The sequence below is a fragment of the Myotis myotis genome, unplaced genomic scaffold (assembly GCF_014108235.1).
Source record: "Myotis myotis isolate mMyoMyo1 unplaced genomic scaffold, mMyoMyo1.p scaffold_m19_p_1, whole genome shotgun sequence".
NCBI lineage: Eukaryota > Metazoa > Chordata > Mammalia > Chiroptera > Vespertilionidae > Myotis > Myotis myotis.
In genome coordinates, this window is record NW_023416313.1 from 176,162,630 (window position 1) to 176,189,326 (window position 26,697).

The 26,697-nt window shown below is 41.0% G+C and overlaps 1 protein-coding gene across 3 annotated transcripts in view; it reads right to left on the reverse strand.

The window, feature by feature from the left end:
- RORA (RAR related orphan receptor A) overlaps positions 1–26,697 on the reverse strand; it is a 94,774-nt gene that overhangs the window by 48,460 nt on the left and 19,617 nt on the right. The window contains exon 1 of one of the 3 annotated variants that reach the window (XM_036303551.1): positions 18,240–18,303. The exons of 1 other annotated variant lie outside the window; for it this stretch is intronic. In XM_036303551.1, the coding sequence (XP_036159444.1) occupies positions 18,240–18,288 (49 nt within the window). In that variant the 5' untranslated portion in view covers positions 18,289–18,303. Of the gene's footprint in view, positions 1–4,181; positions 4,495–18,239; positions 18,304–26,697 lie in introns of those variants that run through there. One more of the 3 variants, XM_036303543.1, reaches the window with a different exon arrangement.

Here is a 26,697-nt window from a genome sequence, read left to right on the forward strand (position 1 = left end):
GTCAGGCAGAGTATTCACTGGAGTAGAGCACTCTGTTCCAATACACCTGCTCCCTCCTTTTTTTGTCTTCTTAAAACACACACACAAAACAAAACAAACAAAAAAACACACCACAATGGTTACTACTACCAATCAAAGAGAATTCTTTTTAATACCACACCCTGTCAGTATAGAAGAGACAGGGCAACACAATGCTAACATGGTACTGATGGAGAAGAAAGTACTTTTTTCCCTTCAAGGTAAACAATGTCGATGGAATGTGCTAGGACAGATGTAAGCTGTTTCTTTCTCTTTCTCTCCCTCCCTCTCCCTTTCCATCTCTCTTTCGCTCATTATTTGTTTATTTATCAAAAGAAAACATTCTCCATCAGTAAAACATTTTAGGACCTCAAGCTACATGGTCCGCAGCTACACTGTCTAAGGCAGGGGTCCTCAAACTTTTTAAACAGGGGGCCAGTTCACTGTCCCTCAGACCGTTGGAGGGCCGTGCTATAGTTTAAAGAAAAAAACTATGAACAAATTCCTATGCACACTGCACATATCTTATTTTGAAGTAAAAAAACAAAACGGGAACAAATACAATATTTGTATTTGCATGTGGCCTGCGGGCCATAGTTTGAGGACCCCTGGTCTAAGGCATTATATGTCAAGGACCAAGTCCAAGGCCATCCCAAGGACATCAGGCACAGAGAAGTAACTTCTGAAGCAGGGTCTGGCGGTAACATGGAAGCATACTCAGCAGACAAGCGCCATCCTTGTGAGATGTCAGGGAGCCAGTGTCCAGAGGGGAGGCTGGACTAAGGCCAATGCTCCAGAAAATTAACCCAACTAGTCACCATGAACTGCCCTTATTTTGCCTTCACTGCTATTCAAAGGGACCCAACGCAGTCACTGAAAGCAATTCCAAGAAATGGAGCTAAAAGAAAATTTTTTAAAGGCTTATAAAAAAGCATTTGAAGTGTGTAGACTTCCAAACTGAAATTCTGAATGGGACAGGATTTTTTATTTTTATTTTTTGCAGGGGGAGGAGGGGTGCATAATCTTGGTATGTTTGTTTAAAAAGAAATCAGTCACACCTCAAACACATCCATCAATAATCAGAAAGATAGCTAACACCTGACAGGAATTATTCATTTAAAATATCCTTTAAAATATGTCACAAGAATAAGCTTGACTGGTCCTCACCCATCCCCACCCTCTAACATAAACAAATAGTCTTTCTATTGAAGCCAATTTCTTGTTCTTGGAATCAGCTTTTTGAATTGTCAATTAGGCAAGATGAACTGATAACCTGACCATAAAATTTACCATTGTCAATAGCAAGTCAGGTAACTCTTACCAAAGAAATATTTCAAAATGTTTCTTGAGGGTGAATTCATCCATCTATGACACTGCAAGTCTTTCTCCTGTTCTGGGTCTGCTGAAGTGAATGGTACGCAAGAGGGACATTTCATTTGCCAATTAGATAGCACAGTCCATTTTAGAGTGAATCTATTCTTTTCTTTTCTTTCCTCCTTTCCTTTCTTTCTTGATTTTTGGACATTCCTAATCAAGTTCAAAGTATGTTTCCTTTGGATATAATTTTACAAATAGTTTTTGAGAACCTATATCAAAGTTCAAGTCATTTTGTAAACACAACATCATCAATGAAGCCGGGAGATCTTAGGTATAGTGATAGCAATGGTTTTAAAAGATCCGTGTGATTTTTATATTGTGTCATTCCAGGGATCTTCCTGAATGAGGCTTTAAGGAAGAGATTAACATGGAGAAAACCAGACTTTGAAAGTGGCAATCAGGCTGCCTTTAGTCTAACCTGTGAGGGAGGCAAAGGGGCCGAGGAGACCTCAGTCCCACCTGATACCACTGTTTTCTACTCCTCATCCCTGTGGACTTCACCAGGTCCCGCATTTTATTCAACTATAACCAAAAAATGGGGAGCAAAAAGGATGATGTAGAAGAAAATTGAAAACCCTAAGAGCCAACTATAATGAATATCTTAAACTAATGATGTATTTTATTTTATTTTTTTAAAATATATTTTATTGATTTTTTATAGAGAAGAAAGGGGAGGGATAGAGAGTTAGAAGCATCAATGAGAGAGAAACATCGATCAGCTGCCTCCTGCACACCCCCTACTGGGGATGTGCTCACAACCAAGGTACATGCCCTTGCCTGGAATCGAACCTGGGACCCTTGAGTCCGCAGGCCGATGCTCTATCCACTGAGCCAAACTGGTTAGAGCCTAATGATGTATTTTAATATTCTAGGAATTTAAATTTGTATTAACTGTTATTTGAATTAATGTCTGGTGTGTGTATTGAGAGAGTAATTGCTGAACTGGGGGAAGTGAGCTACAAAGACTTCAGCAATGGGTATTAGTGGCCAGTGGGCCAAGGGGTGTGAGGACCCCGAGGAGCAGATCTAAGAACTCCGAGGTTTCTCCAGAAAGGCTGACGGCATTTCACGCAGGTGTGCTGCTCTTCCCCACCTACAGCAAAGCCCAGACAAGCCCTGGGAGAAACGCACGGGGACCAGAAAATAAGCAGCAGTTCCTACATTCTTCAGTAACATCTCCCAAACCTTAAAAAGTGAAACTTTAAGAAAGCTCATTTTTGTATCTCCAAACCACCGAACTGTGAAATGGGATGAAATATTGATAGTTCCACATGACATTTCATGGGGAAAGCTTCTGTGTCACAACTACCAGTTCCATTGAATTCCCAGTGTGCCCTTGTCTTGACCCCCATGGCTGAGTGAGGTCTGCCCAGCCCAGAAACAGCGAAGTATGTGCTGACTGCTGTAAAAGCACCGAGCGGCCCTAGGACCAAACTCTGCTGCCTCTGAGTGACTTCTGAACTGGTGGCTGAAGTCAGAATTCTCCAGTGATTACCATAGATTATGACAACGGAAGTCACCATTCTGGGGTCCTTTTGGGCAGGAGTTTCCCTTTGGTTCTCCCTCCATTCAGCTTCCCTCACTCACTGTGTGCTGTACAATTTTGTTAGTCAGGGAGTAGTAATTCTGATCCAACCAGAAGCGTGTGTGATCAGGAGTAGGATGATCTAGACAATGGATGCCTACTGCTTGGGTGGAGGTGCTCCTGTGTTGCCTTTGAATGCCCTTTTTTTTTGGTTTGTTTTTTTGTTTATCATCACCTCAGGATATTTTTTTTCCATTGATTTTTAGAGACAGTGGAAGGGAGGGGGAGAAACAGAGAGAGAAACATCGATGTGAGACAGACACATTGACTGGTGGCCTCCCACACGTGCCTGGACCAGGGCTGGGGATTGAACCTGCAACCCAGGTACGTGCCCTTGACCAGAATTGAACCCGAGACCCTTCAGTCTGTGGGCCAGCCGATGCTCTATCCACTGAGCCAAACTGGCTAGGACAAATGTCCTTTGTTTTTGTTACTGCTGTCATCTATCACGTTAATTTTCTGGAAGAAGAAAATTAGCGGCCAATATTTTCTTCCAATAAAATCACTGGCATCAGTCTCTACCCCAAAATGAGGCTTGACCTTCAAAGTAGTGATGTCATTGCCACAAACTACTTTGAACCACTTCTTTGGCAACTGTTCTCCGTACCAATGAGATGAGAAAGACAAGTTTGTCACTTTATAGTCTTTTTTTTTTTTTTTAAGGAAAATGGCCTGGGCTGATTTCTTCTCTTACGATTAGCTATTGGTTGTTTTCAAAAATCGAATTCAGTTTTCCAGGAGAACAATGGCCACGATGGAAAATATTAAAACACTGCTAAAGGAGCTTAAAGTAGTTCCAGAAGAGGAATTGCATATGGGTTTTTGGCAGTGACCGTGAGCATTTTTGGCACAAGTATTTATTAGCCTCCCCAGTTGAGTGCCTTGAAGGGGCAATGTTCACGTGGGAGCATACCTCCCAGTACATTTGTTAAAATAAAATCAGCTTCATTACCTAATAATGTATATGACTTTGGGAGGAAACTCGGAGCCTCATATTTTATTTCTCCTCACCATACCGTTCAATTAGAGTGGGCTTCGTGGAAATTCTGATTCCACTGCCATCGCTGCTGCACTCAAGTATGCTTTTTGATGTCATGCTCTGAAATAAACAAAGTTGTTTGCTACAACTACCTACACACAAATTAGAAAATTATATGACAAGGCGTTTAATACAGCCTGCAGCTGGGACACAGGTTATTACCGAAAGTCGTTGTCGGCATGGTTTCTGGTTTTGCAGTAAAAGAAGATGACTTGAAAGGACTCAGTGGTTTTGATGCTCTTCTGGAATGAAAACATTCAGTGAGTGCAGAGCATCGGGCTGTCATTAATGTCAGCCATGCGAAAACACTGTCTCCAAGAACACTACCGTCATTTCCCTGCCGAGACCAGGACTTTCCACTCTCCAGCATTTCGGGCACTGGGCTGGTACTTTCCCAAAAGAGAACTTTTGGGCGATCCATTCTGGATACTCCAACACATAGAACACTTTTCAGTTCATAGGTGGCCTGAGGTTGCCAAAGTCATCCAATAATTTTGACAGGAAGATGTGTTCCTTTCTGAGAAATATTGAGAGTGAAGGATGAAATCCTCAAACTTCGGAAGGCAAGTGTAAATACTAAATTTAAAGGTACGAAATGTTGGTTCAATGTGGTGGACAAAAGTATACAACTATCGGAGTAGCTTTATATTACTTCCCTTGAACTTCTTGATATGTACAGTTTAGCATGGCCTTATTGACAAAGTAGACAAATTTCTGGTATTCTTGATATGTCTGATGCTGTGTAACACCTTTTATGTACTGTGTCTGTTGCCTGATTATGTTGTAAACAAGCAACAAAACACCATGCTTCATCCCAAAGTTATGAGGGTTGTAGAATGAAGCGCGCTGTGTGGGTGGAGTTAATGGTACAACATTAAACAACAGAGTTGCCCTGTATTTTCTTGCTCTGCAATCAACTGGTGCACAAGAGAGAAGAAAATAAAGCTGTTTTCTGAGGTAGGGAGTAAGCATTAGGAAGTGGTATTTGCTATCATATCACCAGGGTACTTTGTTGTTCCTGTTATTTTCCTCCCCCCATTCATGGTCCATGAATTAATTTAAGAAACAAACAAGGCATTCGGGAATAGGCTAAATATAAAACAGTATTTGCTCTACTCTTTGGTTTCAAACACTCTAAGAGAAAGATAACATTTTTTTTTTTTTTTTAAATCTCACTCAAGGATATGCTTTTATTGATTTTTTTTTTTTAAAGAGAGAGAAACATCGATTTGTTGTACCCTATATGCGCCCTGACTGAGGACCAAACCTGCAACCTAGGTAAGTGGCCTGATTGGGAATTGAACCTGCATGTAACCTTTTGATATACAGGAGGATGCTCCAACCAACTGAGCCACTCAACCAGGGAAATACCAAATTTTGGATAAGAAAATATTTTGTAATTTCCCAGGATGTCACATATTTGTCATACTTGCTGTAGTGGTAGTATGGCATTTTTAATATTACATTTTTATTGCAATGATTTTTAAATCTCCAAGTTGAGTTCTCACAAAGAGATTGCCTGAGTTGGGGAGGGTGGGACATCTGGTGATACACTTATGGTGATCTTTTAATTTCACTTATGTTCTATGCTTTCAAATTATAAACTGAAAATGCAATGTCACTTTCCATTCTCTCCTACCTCATTTTTAATATAAAAAATAAAAAAAATAAAATTCTATTTTATTATTTGTTTGTGAAGTAGCCACAAGTAAGATTCCAGGGTTTTTTCATAAGTGTATATTTTTCCCCAGCCATCAATTAAATCACAAAGACAATGCAGCTCATTTCATAAAACAAAATATAAGTGATTTTTGAAACTAAATGGCCAAAGGACATACTTGCTTATATTTGAGCTGCTTTTGACTCAGTAAAAAATACAGGAGAGGAACACCTAAGACTTGAAATCTTGATGGGAATTTTAATGTTTTAAGTTGTTCACACCCAACCCCAAACATAGTCATTTAAAAAAATAATGTTTAAAGTCATAAAACTTACAATTTAGGTATCATGATTTCCCCCTACACAGTATTCAACAAAAATACATTAAGAAACTTTGCTATAGAATGATATCTGGAAAATATCAACAGAAATGTTATCAATGATCAATCTTTCTCCCTTATACATTAAAGAGATTAAAACTATTGTCACCATACAATAAGCTTTCATTGGGAAAAAAAAATAATCTTTCTTAATGTTGTTTGTTTTCCTCAAGGGCAGTCGGAAAAAAAAATGAAAATGTGACTCAAAGGAGATGAAGAAGTCTAAATAATGCTACCTTAATTCTGAAATAATAAAAGTTCAAGCAATGAATGGCTGAATTCACACCTCAAATTACACCAAATACAGCCTTATAAAAATAAGTTTTCGTTTGTGTGAAATCATGACCACACTTAGAGAAAACAAAAGAAGCATTTTGCAGAACTGTGCCTGCTTTGCTGCTCTTTCTGCTAATGTAGATTGTGCAAAAGATTCATTGTGTGGACCACTTGCTCTTTGTTACACTCAGGCAACACCTTTAGAGGCAGACAAGAGAGCTATGCAGTAAGCAGTCCCTTTTCATCATTTAGATTTCTGCAAGGAGATTTCACATGATTCCATAAATGAAATAACTTAAGTAATAACTATAGCTCTGCAGGGAATATGCAACACATTAATATACCCAGGCAGAAGAGATCTATGCATATTTACTTTAAGCATTTGGAAATGGCTGGTGAGAGTGATTCAGTGCCCTAGCCTGTTGTCTTGATCATCTCATGCCTTTTAAGCAAAAGGAAATGTATACTGCATAATGGCTTTACCACTCTGACCTCAATGTGGAGTAAAATGACAGATAACAAGAAGTAGAAGCTGGTCACTTACACAAGAAAATGATTTGGATGCTTTGGCTCATTCTGGTCTCTGCTGAGTTACCCACATCCTTGTCAGCAGATGTGGCTGACAGTTAAAACCTGCTATTTCGAAGGCTTAAGATATTAAACACAATTTGGGCGTATGAAGAGTCACTTTTTCATTTCACAAGCAATCACAATGCGAGTCCATTGCCCACACTAGTTCTCCCCAGGAAGGGAAGTTGAAAGATCGATTGCCTTGCAACGAGCCTTGCTGGCCTTCTTCCTCCTCCGAAGCTCCTTAGCTTTAGACAGTCATGGCTTTTGTTTTGTTTAGCATGCTCTAAAGAGCTAAATGATCCTTTCAAATCACAGATTTCTGACCCTTAAGGACCTCTGAGATGACCCAATCAGACCCCTCTTTTTTTTTTTTAATTATTACTTTTTTTTAGCAACTGAGGCTCTGGGAGGTAAAGTGATTGTTTTGAGATTACCTAGCTGGGGTGAAACCCAGGAGCAGGGGCCTGTCTTTCTCAATCTCTATTCCCAGTGCCTAGCTCGGTGACTGACATACAGCAGGTGCTCCAAAGAAGTGGGTTAGGGGATCCTATCACCTGCTTCTAGCATGTACTAGTTAATCCCTAGCACCCTAGAGCAGCGGTTCTCAACCTGTGATCGAGACCCGTTTGGGGGTTGAATGACCCTTTCACAGGGGTCACCTAAATACATCCTGCATATCAGATATTTACATTACGATTCATAACAGTAGCAAAATTACAGTTATGAAGTAGCAACAAAAATAATTTTATGGCTGGGGGTCACCACAACATGAAGAACTATATTAAAGGGTCGCGGCATTAGGAAGGTTGAGAACCACTGCCCTAGAGGGAATGAAAGGGTTGTTAAAGCTATCCTAGACAGCCCTAAGCAAGTTTTTCTCCCAGTATGGAAACTCTGCGGCAAGAACCAAAATAACTTAAAGGATTCCTAATTTATCATAAAATGAAACAAACAAATAATAAGGTCAGTGGGGGCAAGCATTCTTTTCTGAACTACTTTTATGAGAACCTACAACCCAAAGATGCCAAAGGAATTCACAGGATTAGGAAAAAAAGGCCATGGGAGCTGAGGGAGGGGGAAGGGACACGCTCATGGAGAGAAAGATGGTAACTACTCTTCTGACATCAAGGGCTAGCCCAAAAGTAGTCCTCACATGGGCGCCCAGTGTGTGCTTAGATGTCAGGAGTAGCTTTAGAGATGGACAGATGGGAGCCTAAATGTTAAGTCGGCCACTTATTAGCTCAGAGATCATGGGCAAGTTATTTAACCTCTCCAGTCTATGATTTTCTAATCTGTACCATGGAGATAAGAGTAATTATTCCACAGGGTGTTATGAGGCTCAAATGCAAGAATACATCTAAGCAACTAGCTCAGTGCCTGGCACACAATGGTAGCCGCTATTGCTATTATTATTATATGAGCTATTGGTATTTTGACTTGATCTCAGATAATACTCAACAATCAAAGTTAATCTCCATCTGTTTTTCTGAACCAGAAATGACTGCTTTATCCTGGGATTATTTATAAGGTCAAGGTAGCAAGTGGGTGTCAGCTCATTTCCTAATTCAGATGGGTTTCCAGTGGATGTTTGGGATACTGGTTGAGATGCACTGTGCTGAAATTGATTTTGACATCTGCCAAGGGTGTGGGGCTGGCTTGCTGGTTCTAATATTAGAATTGGTAAGCCTCTGCTAGTGTCACAGAGCCTAACAGCTAAGTTAATATTATATAACAAAGCATAAAGAAATGGAAAGAATGGGCTAAGAGTCAAGTGGCCTGGGCTCTAATTCTAGCTCTGGAGCTAATATTGATTTGCCAATATTGATTTTGAAAATGTAAGTAAATACATATAGGGCAGGGCACTTGGCCTACAGGACGTCCTTGATGGTTATTTGTTGAGATCATCTGAAAGAAGAATAAAAGCCCAAGACTATCATACAGAAGTGTAATAGTTAAATATTTCCTGCCCTCATTCAAAAGTTTGACTCTTCCGATCAATGAGGAATATTTGTGAAAGGAGAAAAAAAGATTACAATATTTTTGGCACTAAAAAAAAAATCAGCTAATGCTTAGGGACGCTCCAAGAAAGATAAGACTGCTGAGAATATGGCAGCTCTTTAATAACCAAGGCACCATTTAAAAATAGCTGGAATTAATTACAGAGCTAATGACCCATTGAAAGGCTTATTTAAATACCAAAGCCAGCACTGAACAATCATGGAAAATATGGCTTAAGAGGGTTTTCGAGAGCAGAAACCAGGAACAGCAGTTGAAACAAAAAAACACATTATCCTAGAACACTAGCTACTTTGGTGAGAAACATTCAGGATGTGAAAATCCCCGGGGAGTTCTCATACTGGGTAAGAGAAGCCACCAGGATCGACAGAAAGACAAGGAGATGACACATACGGTCACAGTCACCTGCTTGGAAAAGAAAGGCCTCTATTCAGCATTCACGGGAGAGGGGGGCCCTTCCCAATCAGCCGCCCCCATCACCCAGGCTTTCTTCGCCCCTCCCACCCTGATTTTCCGACACACCTGTCCATTTTTAATGTGCCATAGGCTAACATGAAAACCTCCACAGAGAGGAAAATCTATGTTTCAATGAGTCTCTGTGGCTATTTTAGAGCTGCATTATCTCCACACGTTTCCTGTGTCTCGGTCCTCTGTGCCCCACAGCCACACCATCACAAGCCAAAGCGGAGGTGATAAGCTTCTTCGGCATGCCCTACTTGCCAGGCAAAAGTGATACCACTGCAGTTCTCAGCTTCTCTCTGTACCAAGATGGCCTTTCTGGACACCAGTACCCTGGGAGCACACCGGGTGGCCAGAGCTGGAATAGTTTCATTACTTCCTTCATGCCCATTTATTAAATGCATTACTCTTACCCTTATTGACTCTATAGCCCAGACATGCCTTGCAGTTGCTTTGCTAAGTGAAAAGTGTAATAGAATCAAAAGGTTCCAAAGCCCTTGAGATCTCAATGTGGGGATGTGGGGGCGGGAGCGAGGCACTCTTGACGTATATTGGTTTCAAGGAGCAAATATAAATTTGAGTATAAATGGCTGCTCACAATAATGCTTTTAAACCAGCAATTATTTATACTGTACTACTCGAGGAACCCTGTAATTATTCCGAAAGCGCTTGCCAACGTCTACCCTGTGTCACAATTGCCAACACAGCCTTGTTCAAAAGACTCCGTGGCTATATTAAAATTCTGTTTGGTGTTAGGTTACTGTTTGAAACACGAAGTGATTGCACCATGTTGTGATAGGGAAGCAGAATGGGGTCAATGAGGGAAAAAGAAATTATAGTCACAGGTGGGAAGAGAAGGACAGTGGTGGTTGGGAGGACACTCATATTGCTTGAAATTTTTTTCTACTTCCTTTCTAAGAAATACTGTTATATTTTGAGCACAATGACTTTAAGGAAACTTTTAAGAGATGCTTTAAGTGGTAGTTGTTTGAAAGAAGAATGATAAGCCACTTCTCCCTCTTCCCCACTCCCACCTGCCCAGAAAATATCTTTCCACTTCCGGCCTTTACTCCTGATACTCGTAAGTGAATCTGTGATTGTGGAACCACAGCTTACACATCTCGAAACAGCCATCTGTGGAAGTCACAACTTTGTTGACCTATTTTCTGCTACTTCTTTCTGTTACACGAATCTCTTCTACTTGAAACCGTGGCCCTCTACTTCCTAATGAAGAACAGACAGCAGAGGGAGTTCATGTATCTGTAATGAAAGCTTTGGGGGTGCCTGGCATTTCAAGTCTGTGCTTAGGAAAAAAACGGGATGCACCCTATGTGTGTGAGTCTCTCTTATCTTGATGTCAAGCTCTCTTTCCATATAGACCCACTCAATTGTGGATGAGGGGCTCTCTGTTCCCTATCCACCCCCAAATGAAATCTACTCTCAAAACTGAAGGTGCTGTGGATAGTTCCATAAATAGAAACAGGGAGGAGGAAAATCTGGCCTAAGCGACAACTTCTGAATTTAAATCATTTCTCTCCTCCCATGCCCCCTCTCTTTTATGAGCAGATCATGAAAAAGTAGAGAAGGCCATTATCTGAAAATGTTTTATATTACTCATCTAAATATTTTAGGGGAATGTTTTTCCTGCTCTGAGTGTCCAGGCTATCTTCTCAGGTCTGCTTGCTCTGCAGGTGACGATGTTGCCATTGGCTGCTCCCCACACTTCTGGGAAGGTGTGGTAGGCGAACATGCATGTGTGTCAGCAGCCAAAGTCAGCATCCCATGAATCCACTGGGCACAAATGGGGTCCTCTAAGCTTAAAGTTCATGGCTTCCCCTTTCTCATCATTTCAGGTTCCACTGGATACCCCATCTTTAAGTCAAACCTCACTTCCTCCTCAGAGCCTTCTAAAATGAAGAAACCTTGCAAATGACAATAGATGCTGCCCTTCACCATTCATGTATCCAGTTTGAACTTCCTTATCTTCCTTTTGTGAATACATTGCCTACCGCCTTTCCCTCCAGGAACATTTGTTTGTTCTCCCCAATTCAATGATAAATGACAAGGAAGAGATTTATTGAAGCATATATTCCTACATCATCCCCAAATGTTTGAATCTCCCCAAATGTTTGAATCTCTCCAAATGCTTGAACTGCAATATGTACCCAATAAATATTCTTTAAATAGCGAACTCTTACTCTCTGATTTATCCCACCGTCACTGGATATGTGTTATTCTCTATTACTCTAAAGAAATTTCTTCTCCTACTCTTGCTGGCAGCAACAATTTTCTACTACCTGTATTCTTTTTGCCTAGTACTCAGATTCTGTGAAGGTTGAACTTCAAGTTGCTTTGGAAGAATCTGCATTAATGCTCTGCAAAATTAACTCACTTTCTTAAGACCTCAACTGTTACAGTTACCTGGGAACTAGAGAGCAAGGGCTTTCTGGCCTAGAAGAGGATGCATAAGATGACACATGGTTTGGCCTTCACTTGGAAGGAGCAGGAATCACAGAGGTCATGATTACGTGACCGGAGGGGCCAGGGTAGTGAACAGTGTGTTTTGACTAAGTTACTTTGTACTGTTATGTAATGAGATATAAGCTCAGCCTTGCTTGAGTTTAAATCTCCAGTGTCAACTGTTACAAATTCTGGGATGGGAGGATAAACAGGAAATTCTGTCCTCCCTCCTCTAGTCTGTCAGGCCTGAGGTTCATCAGGAGCACCATTCCCTAGGGCTACAAAAGAAACATTCCATTTGCAAATTGGAAACAAATATAAGTTATTTTCTAGGTAGTTCTCTCAACAAATTTGATGAAGTAAATTCTCCTAACTTCAGAAACCTTTGTGAGCATTATGTTTTGAGAGTATCACCAGAGCAAAGAGCAGGAATCTGAGCCGATTAGAGCCTTAGTAAGTAATTTGGGATAGCTGAATTTTCAAATAGCTCAAGTTTTATCCAAGCAAGCACATCAAAGCAAAGGAGGTAGTATCGTAAGTATATTTTATGAAATATTTCTAAAATCATGACATTTATTTTTTCTCTGAGAGCATTTTGAACATAATTGACTTTCCTGATGATGAAGTGTTATTATAAAATATTTTAAATTTTTAAAATTTAAAATATTTAAATATTTAAAAATTTATCAGAAATTTACCCCCAAAGCACAAGATTATTATATATGCTGTAATACTCTGAGGGTCTTCTAAGATTTAGATGATATTTTGCCCCCAAACTAAATGTCCATTATGCTGATTTTTTAAATAGCTTTTTTTCCCCTTTTATGAGTTCCATCTGTAGTCATATGCTCCATCTAATGAGGGCCTCTTTATTTATAACTAATATTTCATCTTAGAATTAGCCATGTGCTTGGAACCTAGCCAGATAACCAAAGTTTGTCAGAGGACCTGTGTAAAAACCGTTTTAAGTAGGATACATTGGGTCTACAGGGATTTCCTCCGAGTCAAGGGCACCAGCTTGAACTTTGGGACTCTATTTTGGCAGCCATAGGCCTATCTGCTTACTTCCTAAGTTCTCAGATAGTCCCTGATAGAAGAGGTTACAAGAAGATAGATTCATCCTAGGTAAAGTATTGCTGGATTAGGAAGGTGCAAATGGTGACTAATCACCCAGAGGGTAAGACAATCACCTTTCTGTTATTTGCATTATGGTCTTGGGTAATTATCCAAAGCCTGTTCAGTTTGAGAAAGTTTCTTGATCTTTTCTCAATGTCATCATGTACATATGTTGTAAGGAATGGCAAATTGATTTAATATGACTTAAACAAATTTTATGCTCCCCCCCCAAAAAAAAAATATTCCAAGCCAAAAATGTATACTTTCTAAATTCTGTCTACTTTTTGTTTTCTTTATTGTACATAGTCAAAAATTACTATAGTTGTTTTTTTCTGAAGGAAGCTACTTGAGTTATAACAAGCAGTTTGTGAATAATTGGAATTTGTAGTTTTAGTTCATTTTTGGACCATGTTAACTAACCATTTGTATTCTATATTGGGCAAAGCAAAAACGTTTATCAGAACAAGTATTTATTCTGTTCCCTATGAGACTGCATTAAATTTCAATCTCTCTAGAGAATTTGACTGACTTCTTCAGGCAGTTTAGGTTGATAATTATCATCCAGCCACAGAATGTAGTCTGGTTATATGTTAAAATGTATGTCACTTTGAAAAACACTGAGGACATCAAGATTACAACTAAACTACAGCACAACCATCAAGAACCACCTGAAAGCTGAACAGAAGTCCTACAACTAATGATATAAAGAAGAAGCCACATGAAGATCAGCAGGGGGGCTGGAGACATGGAACAGTCTGTTCCCATACCCACATGTGGCAGATAAAAGTAAGAAGGAATATCTTGGCTGCGGAGGTCCCCTGAGAAGTGAGGAGTCTCAGCCCCACCAGCCCAGGGTTCCAGTGCCAGGGAGATAATTCCCCTTAAATTCTGGTTGTAAAAACCAGTAGGGATTGTGGCTGAGTTAGATGGAGGGCTTCTGGAGTCCCAGGCAGTTCCTCTTGAAGGGCCCATGCACCAACTTACTTGGACTCACTCCCTCTGAGATCCAGTGCTAGGGCAGCAGCCAGAAAGATACCAGGGATATATGGGGAGAAAGTGAATTGTTTAGCATCAACACAAGAGCTGGAGGGGCAGTTTTCTCCAAGACAAAAGTGCTGGCAGAGGTCACTGTTCCTTTTCTAAGACCTCCCCTACAGAACCAGCAGGTGGGCACCATATTTGAGTCTCTATCAACCAGGCTCACACTGTTCATCCCACCCTGGTGATTTCCTGAGACCCCATCCTACCCAGCTGTTTCCAGTGGCTCATGCTTCAGACTTTCCTAAAATCTCTAAAAAAAAGCAGCATCTGGTCTTAGCATGCCCTGTACCTCTCACTAAGTGGCCACAGACCTGGCATTAGCAGCAGTTAGCCATCGTTTGTAGTTTGGCCTCTCCTGGGCACTTCAAAGCCCAGCAAAAGTATCAGCCATCTGCATATAGCTTTGTAGCTCATGCTGATAGCCCTGGGCAGAACACAGGTGGTGGCTGACCTTGTCCTTCACCTCCTGGGAGGCTCAAGAGCTAGCACACTCAGTGGACAGTTTCAGACCATGTCCAAGTACCACCTAACAATCTCCACAAGTGCATACTCAAGGGGTGAACTCCGCTGGCACCAGAGCCCACTGAAATTAAGTCCTACTTTGTGGGATGGGCCCCTGCACAGCTGGTCTTCCTTGGTGGTCACAGCCAGTCCTTGCAACCAATCAGCCTGGGGATAAATCCCTCCCATTGGCTTGTCAATAGCAATCAAAGCTCAACTACAATAGGAAGGTGTACACTGTCCACATGGTGGGGGTGGGAGGAGAACATACCTGGAGTGCCCAATTCAGGTGAATGGGGAGGCTGAGCCATTGTCCCTATAGGACACCTACTATATTATGCCACTCTACCAAACCCAGGAGACATAGCAGCTTTACCTAATACACAGAAACAAACACAGGGAAGCAGCCAAAATGAGGAGACAAAGAAACAATTTCAAAGTGAAAGAACAAGAAATAAATGAATTAGAGGCAAGCACTCTAACAGATACAGAGTTCAAAACAAAAATTATAAAGATACTCAAGGAACTTAGTGAGCACTTCTACAACATAAAAAAGGACATGGAAACCATAAAAAAGAAGCAGTCAGAAACAAAAGATACACTAACTGAAATGAAGAATAATTTACAGGGAATCAACAGTAGAGAAAATGAAGTCAAGAATCAAATCAGTAATTTGGGATATAAGGAAGCAAAAAATACCCAATCAGAACAAAAAATAGAACAAATAATTTTAAAAATGAGGATAGTTATTTCTGGGATAACTTCAAGTGTACCAACATTTACATCCTGGGTGTGCCAGAGAGAGAAGAGAGCAAGAACTTGCAAACGTACTTGAAAAAATAATGACACAAAACTTACCTAACCTGGTGAAGGAAATAGACATATAAGTCTAGAAAAATGCAGAATTCCAAACAAGATGAACCCAAAGGGACCCACACCAAGACTCATCATAACTAAAATGTCAAAGGTTAAAGACAAAGAGAGAATCTTAAAAGCAGCAAGAGAAAAGCAGTTAGTCACCTACAAGGGCGCTCCCATAAGATTGTCAGTTGATTTCTCAACAGAAACTTTGAAGGCCAGAAGGGAGTGGCAAGACATAGTCAAAGTGATGAAAAACAAGGACCTACAACCAAGTTTACTCTACCCAGCAAAGCTATCATTTAGAATTGAAGGACATATAAAGAGCTTCCCACACAAGAAAAAGCTAAAGGAGTTCATTACCACCAAACTAGTATTACATGCAATGTTAAAGGGTTTTCCTTAAGAAGAAAAAAAAGATAAAAATATAAACAATAAAATGGCAATAAATACATATCTATCAACAATTGAATCTAAAAAACAAAATAAACAAACAAGCAGATTAGAAACATACTTATAAACACAGAGAACATTTTGATGATTGCCAGATGGGAGGGGAGTTTGGGAGATGGGTGAAAAAGGTGAAAGGATTGAAAAATACAAATTAGTAGTTACGGGAGTGTAAAGTACAGCATAGGAATATAGTCAATAATATTCAAATAACAATGTATGGTGTCATACGGGTGCAAGATTTATTGGGATGATCATTTTAGTACGTTATGTAATGTCTAATCACTGGGGTGTTACTTGAAACTAATATAATATTGTATGTCAACTGTAATTGAAAAATAAAAAAATGATTTGAGAAAAACAGGGAGTAACAAGGGTGGTTTTCTAAATTTTTTTTCTTTTTTAATTGCTTCTTTTTGTTTTGTTTATTTTTGTTTTCAAGAGTGCCTTCTGAAATAGTCAAATTCATGTGATATAACCAGGGTCAGCTTGCCCCTGTCACACCCTTGATAGTTTATTAACACAGGAACTGAGCTGCCATTCCATTTTTGTTATGTTTATGCTTAATAACTATATTCAAGTGGTGATCCTCCCTCTAATGTGGCTGCTTGGGCAATCTGTCAATCTGCCCTTAGCAGCAGCTGCTAATATTTAGCTGTAATTTTAGGCTAAAAATTGTTTTCTATTTAAAAGTTACACAGGCTTACTGAACAAAATTTAAAAAATATAGAAAAGTATAAAGGAAAAAAAAAGTATTCACAGCCTTTACTCCAGAAGATAATCAAGGCTTTAGTAAAGTACACCTCTGTATACACACACATACACACATGAGCACACACATGATGTTTTAAACTATGTCTTTCTATACATGGTGAGTTTTATGTTGTTTTTTAGTATTAGGAAATACACACGAATTATAAATAACTGAGACATAATTATAGTTGTTATGATAAGAAAATGTTAAACTATTTACTTTGAAATGAATGCAAGAATTTTACCCAGTGTTGTAGATCCAGGAAAACTTGAGGAAGATGTTTTAAACACAAGATGGTTCCCAAGATTTTGGATGCCCTTCCATAATGTAATAGATTCCAAATTGTAAAATACCAATGCAATTAAAAATTTATTTATTGATTTGAGAAAGAGAGAGGAACGGAGGGAGACACACATACACACACACAAGGAGGGAGGAAGGAAAGGAGGGAGGAGGGAGGGAGAGAGAGAGAGAAACAGACATGGCTTTGTTGTTCCACTTATTTATGCATTCACTGGTGGATCTTATATGTGCCCTGACTGGGGATTGAACCACAACCTTGGCATATCGAGATGACACTCTAATCAACTCAGCTACCTGGCTAGGGCCAATGCACTTGTAAAAGGGTCAGACAAAACAGGAGGACAATATATGTCAATCCCAAACTATATCTGTAGAAGTTGAAATGCTCCCAAAGTGAGCAGAGTCAGTCTACCAAAGCAAAACCAAAATGAGGTGAATATTCAAGTATTCAGACAAAAATGCCTGTTACTAAAGCAAACCACAAATATTTGCTTAGCATCTACCTTGTCCAAGATCCTGATTATGCAAATACTAGGAGTGCCAGACAACTGCCCAGTCTTTTACTAGTGTGCTTCTTTGTCTAACTAGATACACCTGCAGTTTTCCACGTGGGATTCCACTTTTTGGTTTTGGCTGAAGTGTGCATTTATGCTGATGGATAGAGGATATTAAACAGGCTCTTAACTGGAAGGTATCTCACTTGACTTCAACATGAAGTCTATCTTGTAAGATTGATTAGGGGAACTTAGGATATTTTAACCCATATGTATATATTATCGACTACTGCAGTGGTCAAAATCACTTAGGATTCTTGTCTGCCACTTATGTAGATCTTAGAAAAAATTTCCTCGAACCTCAGTTTCTTCATGGGTAGCACAGAGGTCTTACCAATAACCTCACCTCATGGTATTCTAAAAACAAAATGAGATAGTACAGTGTTCAGGGGATAGGGGACTCTCAGTAAATGACAGCTCTTATTGTACACCCGAAAGAGACTACTCAGAACTATGGGATGAGATGAGAATGAGGTTCAGAACATGGCTTTTCCTATGTGGCTACATCACGGACATTGTTTATCAGAGGATACAGGCTTTAGTTCACTGCGGTTCATTCTTAGTGGTCACTGGAAAATTTGTGCCAATACAAGTACACACACAGGTAACAATGGCCTACGTGTGACCTGAACAGAAACATGGCACTGAATATTGGATGAAGCATTCTCATAGTCTGCCTTGGGCCTGGATCCAACTCTCACTTTGTCCTCTCGCATGTGGGCCTCCTAACCTGAGCATGCGTGTCACCACACACTTTCCTTTAGCCTGTGAATTACTGTCCAAACAATGAATCGAACACCTGAGAAATACACATGCTTACAAGGGGTATGCCACACAGCTGTGGAGACATGGTTGAGGGGCTCAATCATGATTGCCACTGCTGTGTGATCTTGAAGTCACTTGAACCTCCCCGATTCTTGGTTCCCCTCACCTGTAAAGGGAGATAACAACAGTTCTAGTTACAGAGTTACTAAAAGTTAAATGTGACCATGCACTTTGACTGGGCTGTTTAGCCCAGTGCCTGGCATATAAAGAAGATTCACTAAATGTCAGTTTGTGTTATTATTGTTGCTGAGAAAGTCAACACACCCCCTTGAACAACCATTCAAACACTTAAAGAAAATGAATTGTCCTTGGACTCAGGCCAGGTATTTGAAAGGGTTTATAAATGTCACTCATCTCCTGGCTTAAAAAACAGAAGTTAATTCTAATACAAGTATCCTGACCACCTACCCCCTTGATGTTGGTAAATTGTTCAATAAGCACTTGGATAACATGATGCAAAGTTAATAAGAGAGGTCTATAATTAACACACACTCACATGGACACTCTAAAAATAGGTTACCAAGGAAAGTCTTCTTATTAGGCCATGTGATCAAGAATTAATTGGTTAATGTCTATATAGCCCAACTGTATATAAATAAATGTATGATTATTATAATTATGGAGAGCACAGTTCAAATTCCACTTCAAGTTCAAAGAGTAGTCATTTATACATCTAAGTATAGACGCAAATATTTAACTGTATAAAAATACTTATTTTAATGCTATTTCAAATGTTTAATAAGTATCACTCATCTTTCAAGTTTTAATTTTTCTCTTGATGCAAAAAATCATAATTCCATTACTTTAATGTTTTTATATTTTTTAAAAAATTTGGTCGTAGAAAGGGAAGAGGAAAAATTTGAGTATAACATGCAGAAAGTGTCGCATTAACCACAGTGCACACTAGTGGATGGTTAAGGAGCAGGTGATTTAAATTTATTAAAAGCCAAGTTTACATGGAGGAAAGAACAATGAATAAGGCTGGATTCCTAGCCTCCCAGGTGTATATATTACCTGAGGTAGGAGGGATGGATGACTACATCAATATGTGGTAAGTTGTAAAGATCAAAATAATGTAATATAACAGACCAGATTTTTTGAGGGCATTCAGGAAGATCATGGAGATAAAATATCGCAGCTCAATAGATCAATAGACAGCAAAGTTGAGATGGGCCATGAAGAATGAATATCACAGTTCAACAGGTGGCAAAAGTTGAGATGAGAATGAGGGAAAGCAAGGCAGATGTCCCAGTATGAACATCCATGGTATGTTCTAAGAGGGGCTCATTGTGTCTCAAAGGAAGGAGTGAAGGGGAGCAAATGGTTGTAAAGTAGGAAGCTAGGTTGGCAAGGGTCTTGAATACTCTAAGGAGTTTGAACTTATTTTCTAAAGGTTTTATTAACTTAAAGCTTTAAATACAGTTTTTATTAATTTAATTATTCAGATCCATATACTAAAATTTTTTGTCTCATCTCTCCAATGTTCAACCACACAAAGCTTATGAACATTTAAATTTGTTTCTAACAATTAATAACAGGGAATTTCATAATAAAGTTCAGATTTCCAGATTCTCTTGAAAAATCAAAAGACTTGGCAATGGTGGACCAGTTATTCTAAATGACAACAGTTGGCAACAGAACCAAGAGAGGTGGCTCCCTCCATATGGCATGTGTGGTTCAGGTGCCTCTTCTATCTGCCACACTCCTCTCATCTGCCTAGGGACACTGTATTTGGGTTTCTGCCTTCTGTTTTAAAGGCAGGTCTTTTCTCACCAGCAAGAATCTTTCTACCATTGCAGATAGCATGAATTCACTTAATGAGTTAATTCATATTGATTATCTGTGGCCTCTTTTGCTAATGCATTACTCTCCCCCTTTTTTTGGTACTCATGCCAATAAATTTCCCATTTATTCCTTTATTTAAGAGTGAAGATAAGTACTTTCAAGTAAAATGTATTTGAGTTGAAAATGCAGGGATCGCCTGTGAGGAGCCCAGGATGAACATGAGGTAAAGAACATTCCCTATGGCAAGATTTCTCAACTTCAACACTATTGACGTTTGGTCTGGATAAATTTTTATTATGTGTGTGTGGGAGGGGGTGGTGGTGGCAAGGGAGCTGTCGTGGCCACTGTAGAATGTTTAGCAGCATCCCTGAACTCTCCCTACTGGGTGCTAGTAGCACTCCCAGCTGTGAGCATCTAAAACAGCGGTTCTCAACCTGTGGGTCGCGACCCCTCTGAGGGTCAAACGACCCTTTTACAGGGGTTGCCTAAGACCATCGGAAAACACATATATAATTACCTATTGTTTTTGTGATTAATCACTATGCTTTAATTATGTTCAATTTGTAACAATGAAATTGGGGGTCACCACAACATGAGGAACTGTATTAAAGGGTCGCGGCATTAGGAAGGTTGAGAACAACTGATCTAAAAAGTCTTGGACATTGACAAATGTCTTCTGGGGATCAAACTCACCTCCAGTTGAGAACCACAGTTCTATGGGGATGAGGGTTTGCAGGAAAATAAGCTCTGGGTGGGAGAGTAGTGTTCTGCTGGGAAATGGACAGGATGATGCCTCATGCCTCCCGCTCTCACTTCTGCCCCGTGCACCTCTCCATCCTGCCAGAGGCAAAGGCTGCCCCAACCACAGGGAGGTGGAATAGCCAGGCGGCCTCAGTGGGATGCCAAAATAAGTGCCAAAGGCCTCTCTGGTTGGCGGGAACCTCCGAATACCCCCACGGATGGAACAGCAGTCAAGGCTTTTGTCTCCACGCGCTCTCTGACTGATGTAGTTGAGGGAAAGAAGCAGGGATTTGCATGATTTACAATCAAGATTCCAACCTGCCCATTCACAGACCCTGGCCAAGTGCGGTGTCAGGATGCCTCTGAGGACAGAAGAAGCCTCTTCTGCACAACAAGGCAGTACGAGGTCCAGTCCGGGTGTTGCCAGGGATGGCAGGACTTGCTAACGCCTGGGAGGTTGGAAGCAGGCCAACCAAGGTCTTGAACACTTCCGACCACCTTCCAGGGCTTCCTGGCCTCCAACTCTAAGGCATCTGCCCTCTAAGTTCACGCATCTGAGAGCCTCTTTCATTTTTCCTGTAATACACATTTACCTAGAATCTATGCATGACTGTTCTAGTAGCAAACTGTCAGCATGAGATTTTGTATGTTTTCCTAGAATAAGTAAAATGAAAAGCTTCTTTTTTTTGTGGGGGAGGAGTGGGCAGTTGTTGAATGACAAAGCCAAGAAGTAGGTAAAAGTTGACTGCAGAGTTTTGATATTTTTTTCAGATGGATTTCGGGTTGGATTGGTTTTGAGCTAAGAAAAAGCTATCAAGATTATGGCATTTCCTGGAGTGTAAAATAGATAGGCTGATGATATGAGTTACAAAGTTATATTTTTTGTGGTTAGTGTCTTTTCACACCTTTTTCTTCTGGCATATAGAATCTATTTCTCTGTGGTGAGAGATATCATATATAGGAAATTGGTCGAATTAAATTAATCAATGAAAGTGGCTTTTTGCAACCCTTCTCAAAAGAAACCAAAGGCTTCATTTTCCTTCCCTCCCTCCCTCCCTCGCTCCCTCCCTCCCTCCCTCCCTCCTTTCCTTCCTTTCTTTCTTCCTTCCTTCCTTCCTTCCTTTTTACAAAATCCAAGTCTTCTGAAGGATGCTCAGCAAATACACAGTAGATGCTCAATATGGTTTAGCCTAGCGGTTGCCAACCGGTGGTCTGCGGACCACTGGTGGTCTGCGAAGTCTGAAAGGTTGGCAACCACTGGTTTAGCCTATGTCAACAGTGAGTCTGGTCCTCAGGACACTTTGGGGACAGGGGTGGATGGTTAAAAGTGAAAACAGGACAACAGCAAAGAGAAACGACAATTGGTCTCCTTATTCACTAACTAATGAGTAAATGAAATAGCAGTCACCCAACAAAACAGAGATCCTGTTTACAGTAAGGGCAGCTCAAAAGGGTGAGCTGGCTTGGACAGGGGGAGGATGAACAATACAGGGGTAAAAGAGGGACAAGGACAAGGAGGGTTTTGAGTAAGTTAAACCTACTGGTGACAAAGAATGGGCAGAGAGCAGGGCTGGGCAGCTGAAGCATCCTTTTATTCACCAATCAATGGAAGCCATTCAGACCACTATAGTTTGATTTAGCAGATATTAACTGCAGCTAAAGAGATGCAAATACGTCAGCAAAAGGAGAGCAAGATAAATAGGAGAAACCCACACTGGCAAAAAAAAAAAAAAAAAAAAAAAAAAATCCAACCACAGAGAAGAGAACAGAGACTGACATTTAAAGACCAGATTAAAAGGATAGGAAAACCAGAGAAAAGTAAGAGGATGTGAGCATGACATCCTCAGGCAGCAGGGAGGGAAGGGGACAGATCCAAGGATCCCCTGCTTGGTAGACTCAGAGGAAAGAGAGAGGATACCTGATCATGGACCACAGGTTACAAGAATACAGCACAAGCACGTCGTAAATATTTGCCGACTAACTAAACATAGAGGAAAAGTTCTTTCCTTTTTGGATATGACGATAACAAGCTATTTATACGATACCGTATTAACAAGTTGTCGCCCTTTGGAGATGCTAAAACGCATGGAAAGCTTTAATGACGATTCTTCAACAGCTATTTAGAGAAATTTCCATGAGCCTCATCTTGTACCCCTGACGCTGGTCCTGTCATAGATTCAATTAGGGGGTCACGTTACAGTAGCTGGAGCACTGGAGTGAGAGTCAAGAGACCAGGGTTCCGAAACTGGCTTTGCTGTGAAGTGTGCGACACGGGGCCAGCCACTTAACCTTTCTGAGTTTCCCTTTCCTCTGCAGGAACGGGAATGGCCGGGGCCAGATAACTCTCAGGACCCTCTTAAGATCTCACGCATGCGATGAAGTACATTACCATGTTAATCACGTATTCCCGCTCTGTCTCCATCCTGCCTCGTGCCCAGGGTTGAATGGCAGATAAAAGGACCCTGACTCCTCTTTTCAGGAGGGAGGAGGAGGGGCAGGAGGAAGGAGAGGAACTTCGATGTGCCTCTTGCAGGGAGACCCCAGCAAACAACAGGGATAGATTTTCACAATACTCAGCATGAAGGGACCCTGCTCTGTTGGCTGCTCTCAGAGTCTGAACTGAATTCATCGTGACGGCGAATTTGAAGTGGTTTCCTGTGTTTTCCTGTGCGCTTAAAGAATACTGTAACGTGACCCCCTAATTGAATCTATGACAGGACCAGCATCAGGTGCATTTGGGTCTCTGTGCTTACTCTTAGCTGGAATTTCCCCCCTTTTCTATGTAAATACAAATAATTATATAAGTGGATCTTTTGATAAAAAGGTCTGGCCTAGTTACTAAAGAGCTAAACGGGCCTAACACATCACTGGCAGCACTTCTTAATCTGGTAACACTACATGTGTACTCCTCGCCTCACTCTTAGATAAAGCAGGGGGAACACTGTGGCAGGGGAGCAGGGGAACTGATCCTGGTCCTTAACCAGCCACAACTTACCCTGGCCCTGGGATTTATTCTCCCAACCACCAGATCTGTAAAGTAAAGGATTGGAGTAGGGGGCTTTTGAAGTTGCTTGTGCCTGACGAGCTAAGGGGCTGCTGTTTTTAGCGATGTCACCTCCCATGATCAACATTCTGCTCCCAACTGGGGAAGTTATCAAAACTCACTCACCAGAACACTGTGCCAACACATAAGCTGTCCTCCCCGTTTTTCTGTTACCTTGTTAAAAAGTAACAATCCTTGCAAAAGTATAGGGTGTGAGGCTAATTGATATAAATAGAACCATATCCCGACTTAAACATACCAGAGGATCCACAGCCGTCAGGAATCCTAGCACTCGGAGATGCGGGGAGGGAGGTCCAACCTCTATGTGCCCTCCATGAGCTTCCACAGGTCTGCAGAAAAGATACTAGGTGTATTCTCCTCTGTTCCTCAATACCCGTGATTTGAATTTCAGGATCCTAAAGTTGAGTAGCTTTAAATGTAGAAAGAAGCGCAGCTATTGGGTATAAAGTGGATGCATTTGTTGCAAAGATGCCGTCCGCATTTCTCATGGCCAATCCAGGGCAAGAGGGGGGATGACTTAGAAACGTGTATGTCAAGAAGCAGGAAGAATCCCGTAAGAAACCAATCACACAAATTAATATGATATCTCATGGTTGCGTAGTCTTTCGTAGCTTTTCCCAAAACTTGAGTAATTTGGGCATATTCCACCACAAGACATGCGGGGAGTACAACCCAAAATGTTTAATAAGCTAGCAGCTATTACAGAGAGCTGGACTGTCCTGCCTTTATCACTAGTAGCCAGACAAAAAGAGTGGCATTTAAGTCATACCCCTTCCCACCATTTTAAATCTATCTATAGATATCAATAATCAAAATACATAATGAAGCTCTTGCTGATGGGCCAGGCACCTTAAATATATGATCTCACTGAATTCTCAAAACAATCCACTTTGTAAATGGTGGCAGAAAAAGACTTGGCTTTGGGTGGTGAGCGCAGGATGCAGTATGCAGATGGTGCGTTACCAGCAATTTCAATCCGTGTGCCGGAAGAATTTTTAAAACATGCAATAGCTGACTATTTAGTCAGGGAACACTGACCTCTTTTCCCTTAGGTTGTCAAATAAAAATATGACAACAGCCAATACAACAATAGCTATCCGGTGTGAATGCCCTGTTTTGAACCATAAATGTATAGGTCATAAAATAGAGTTGCATCTTATTGGTCACATCACATAATAAGGTTGTGTCTGATGGGTTAATACTTGGTACCCCAAATCCTTACATACAAGTATAGGCACTTGATTTTTTTTTTTTAAAGTCACTTTGGAGCAAAAAGGGCAGGTAATTACTATTTTTTTTTGGTAAATCAATAAAAATTATATCATTTTTTTGGTGGATTGGCAAAAAATATATATATTCTGGTGCGCTGCAGAATTTCAGTAGTTTGAGTGTGCCATGAGATGAGAAAGGTTGAAAACTGCTGTGTTTTAGAGTTGTACACTTGAAATCTGTATGGTTTTATTAATCAATGTCACCCCAATAAATTCAATTAAAAACCCCCAATCAATGCCATGGTTATCCTCGCTAGCCAGTGAGGGCTCAGTGAGTTAAGCAGCTGATCCTTTGGTAAAGAAGTCAAATCATCTCTATTCTGGATAAGTCTGCCCAGTGCTGAGGGTCTGTTTTGACCACATGAAGGAGAAACGACCTGAGAGGCAGCTGGCAGGAATCCTTCCTTCTTCACGGTTTGGGCATGAGTCTCGACTAACATACATAAATTACCAAGCCTATCTTAAAATAAACGTGTGCTACAGCAACTCCAATTCAAACAACCCTCGCCAATGTAATAATTACACTGGCTGTGACATGAGCTTAGCCGAGAGTGCATTTTTATTTTAACAAGCTTGAGTAAGTGCATGAGTGTGGGCTGAGCTTTCTGCTCGATAGTCAATACTTGAAAGCAGGCTCCAACCTTTAATTTAAGCATTCGCTTGTAGCACCAACAGGGCCACAGGGTTGCCAGTATCAAAGACGCACTCCTCCACCCTTTCATGGCCCCGCTTCTGTAAGCAGCGTGATTGAACTGCGGCACCACGGAATCTTGTTTTCCCTCCTCCTGGCAGCACAAGCCAAAACACCACTGCCCCCTTCATCTCAGCGACATACTAATGAAGTCCCGGAATCAATTTATAACAAGCAAAGTACAAAAACCCATTGAAGGAGTCTTGCGGTGGATGCCTTTCAGATCTCTCTCAACTGCACCCGAGCTGCAGTGTCTGCACAGAAACCCCAATCATACCATAGAAGGGTCTTTTGCTATATCCAAAAAGTAGCCCCCCCTCCCCCCAAGTGATCGCTCCTAATGATTCCACAAGTCACAAGTCTTAAAATGTTTGGCAACATCCTCAGTGGCTCCCTATCACCTTCTGATGAAAGAACAACCCCTTCCAATGGCAGCCAGGGCCTTTCATGGTCTAAACCCCATGGGCCTCCTCCAGCCGCCTCATTTCCTGTGGTCCCTACAGGCCACACTGAACTACATGCCATCCCCAAAGCCCCCTCACTCGCTGCCTAGCCTTTGAGAACTGTCACAAGCTCTACCCTTTGTTGGGAATGCCTTTCTTCGCTTCAGAGTTCAGCCAGGCCTTCACCTCCCCCAGAAAGCAGTTCCTAACCCTTCAGTCCGACCAGGGCTCCTCCTGTGTGCTCCCCTCACATTCTGTACTTTGCTTGTCCAGCACTTACGTTGTGTCATGCTTTCAGTCCCACCTCGGGTCCTCCCTCACTGGCCTGTGAGCTCCTTGAAGGCAGGGCTACCTCGTCACCTCTGTGGTTCTAGCACTTTGTACAGTGCCTGGCACACAGTGAATGTTCAAGAAATACCTGTTTTTCTTTTGCCTCCCTCCACTCCACCACAGTGTTC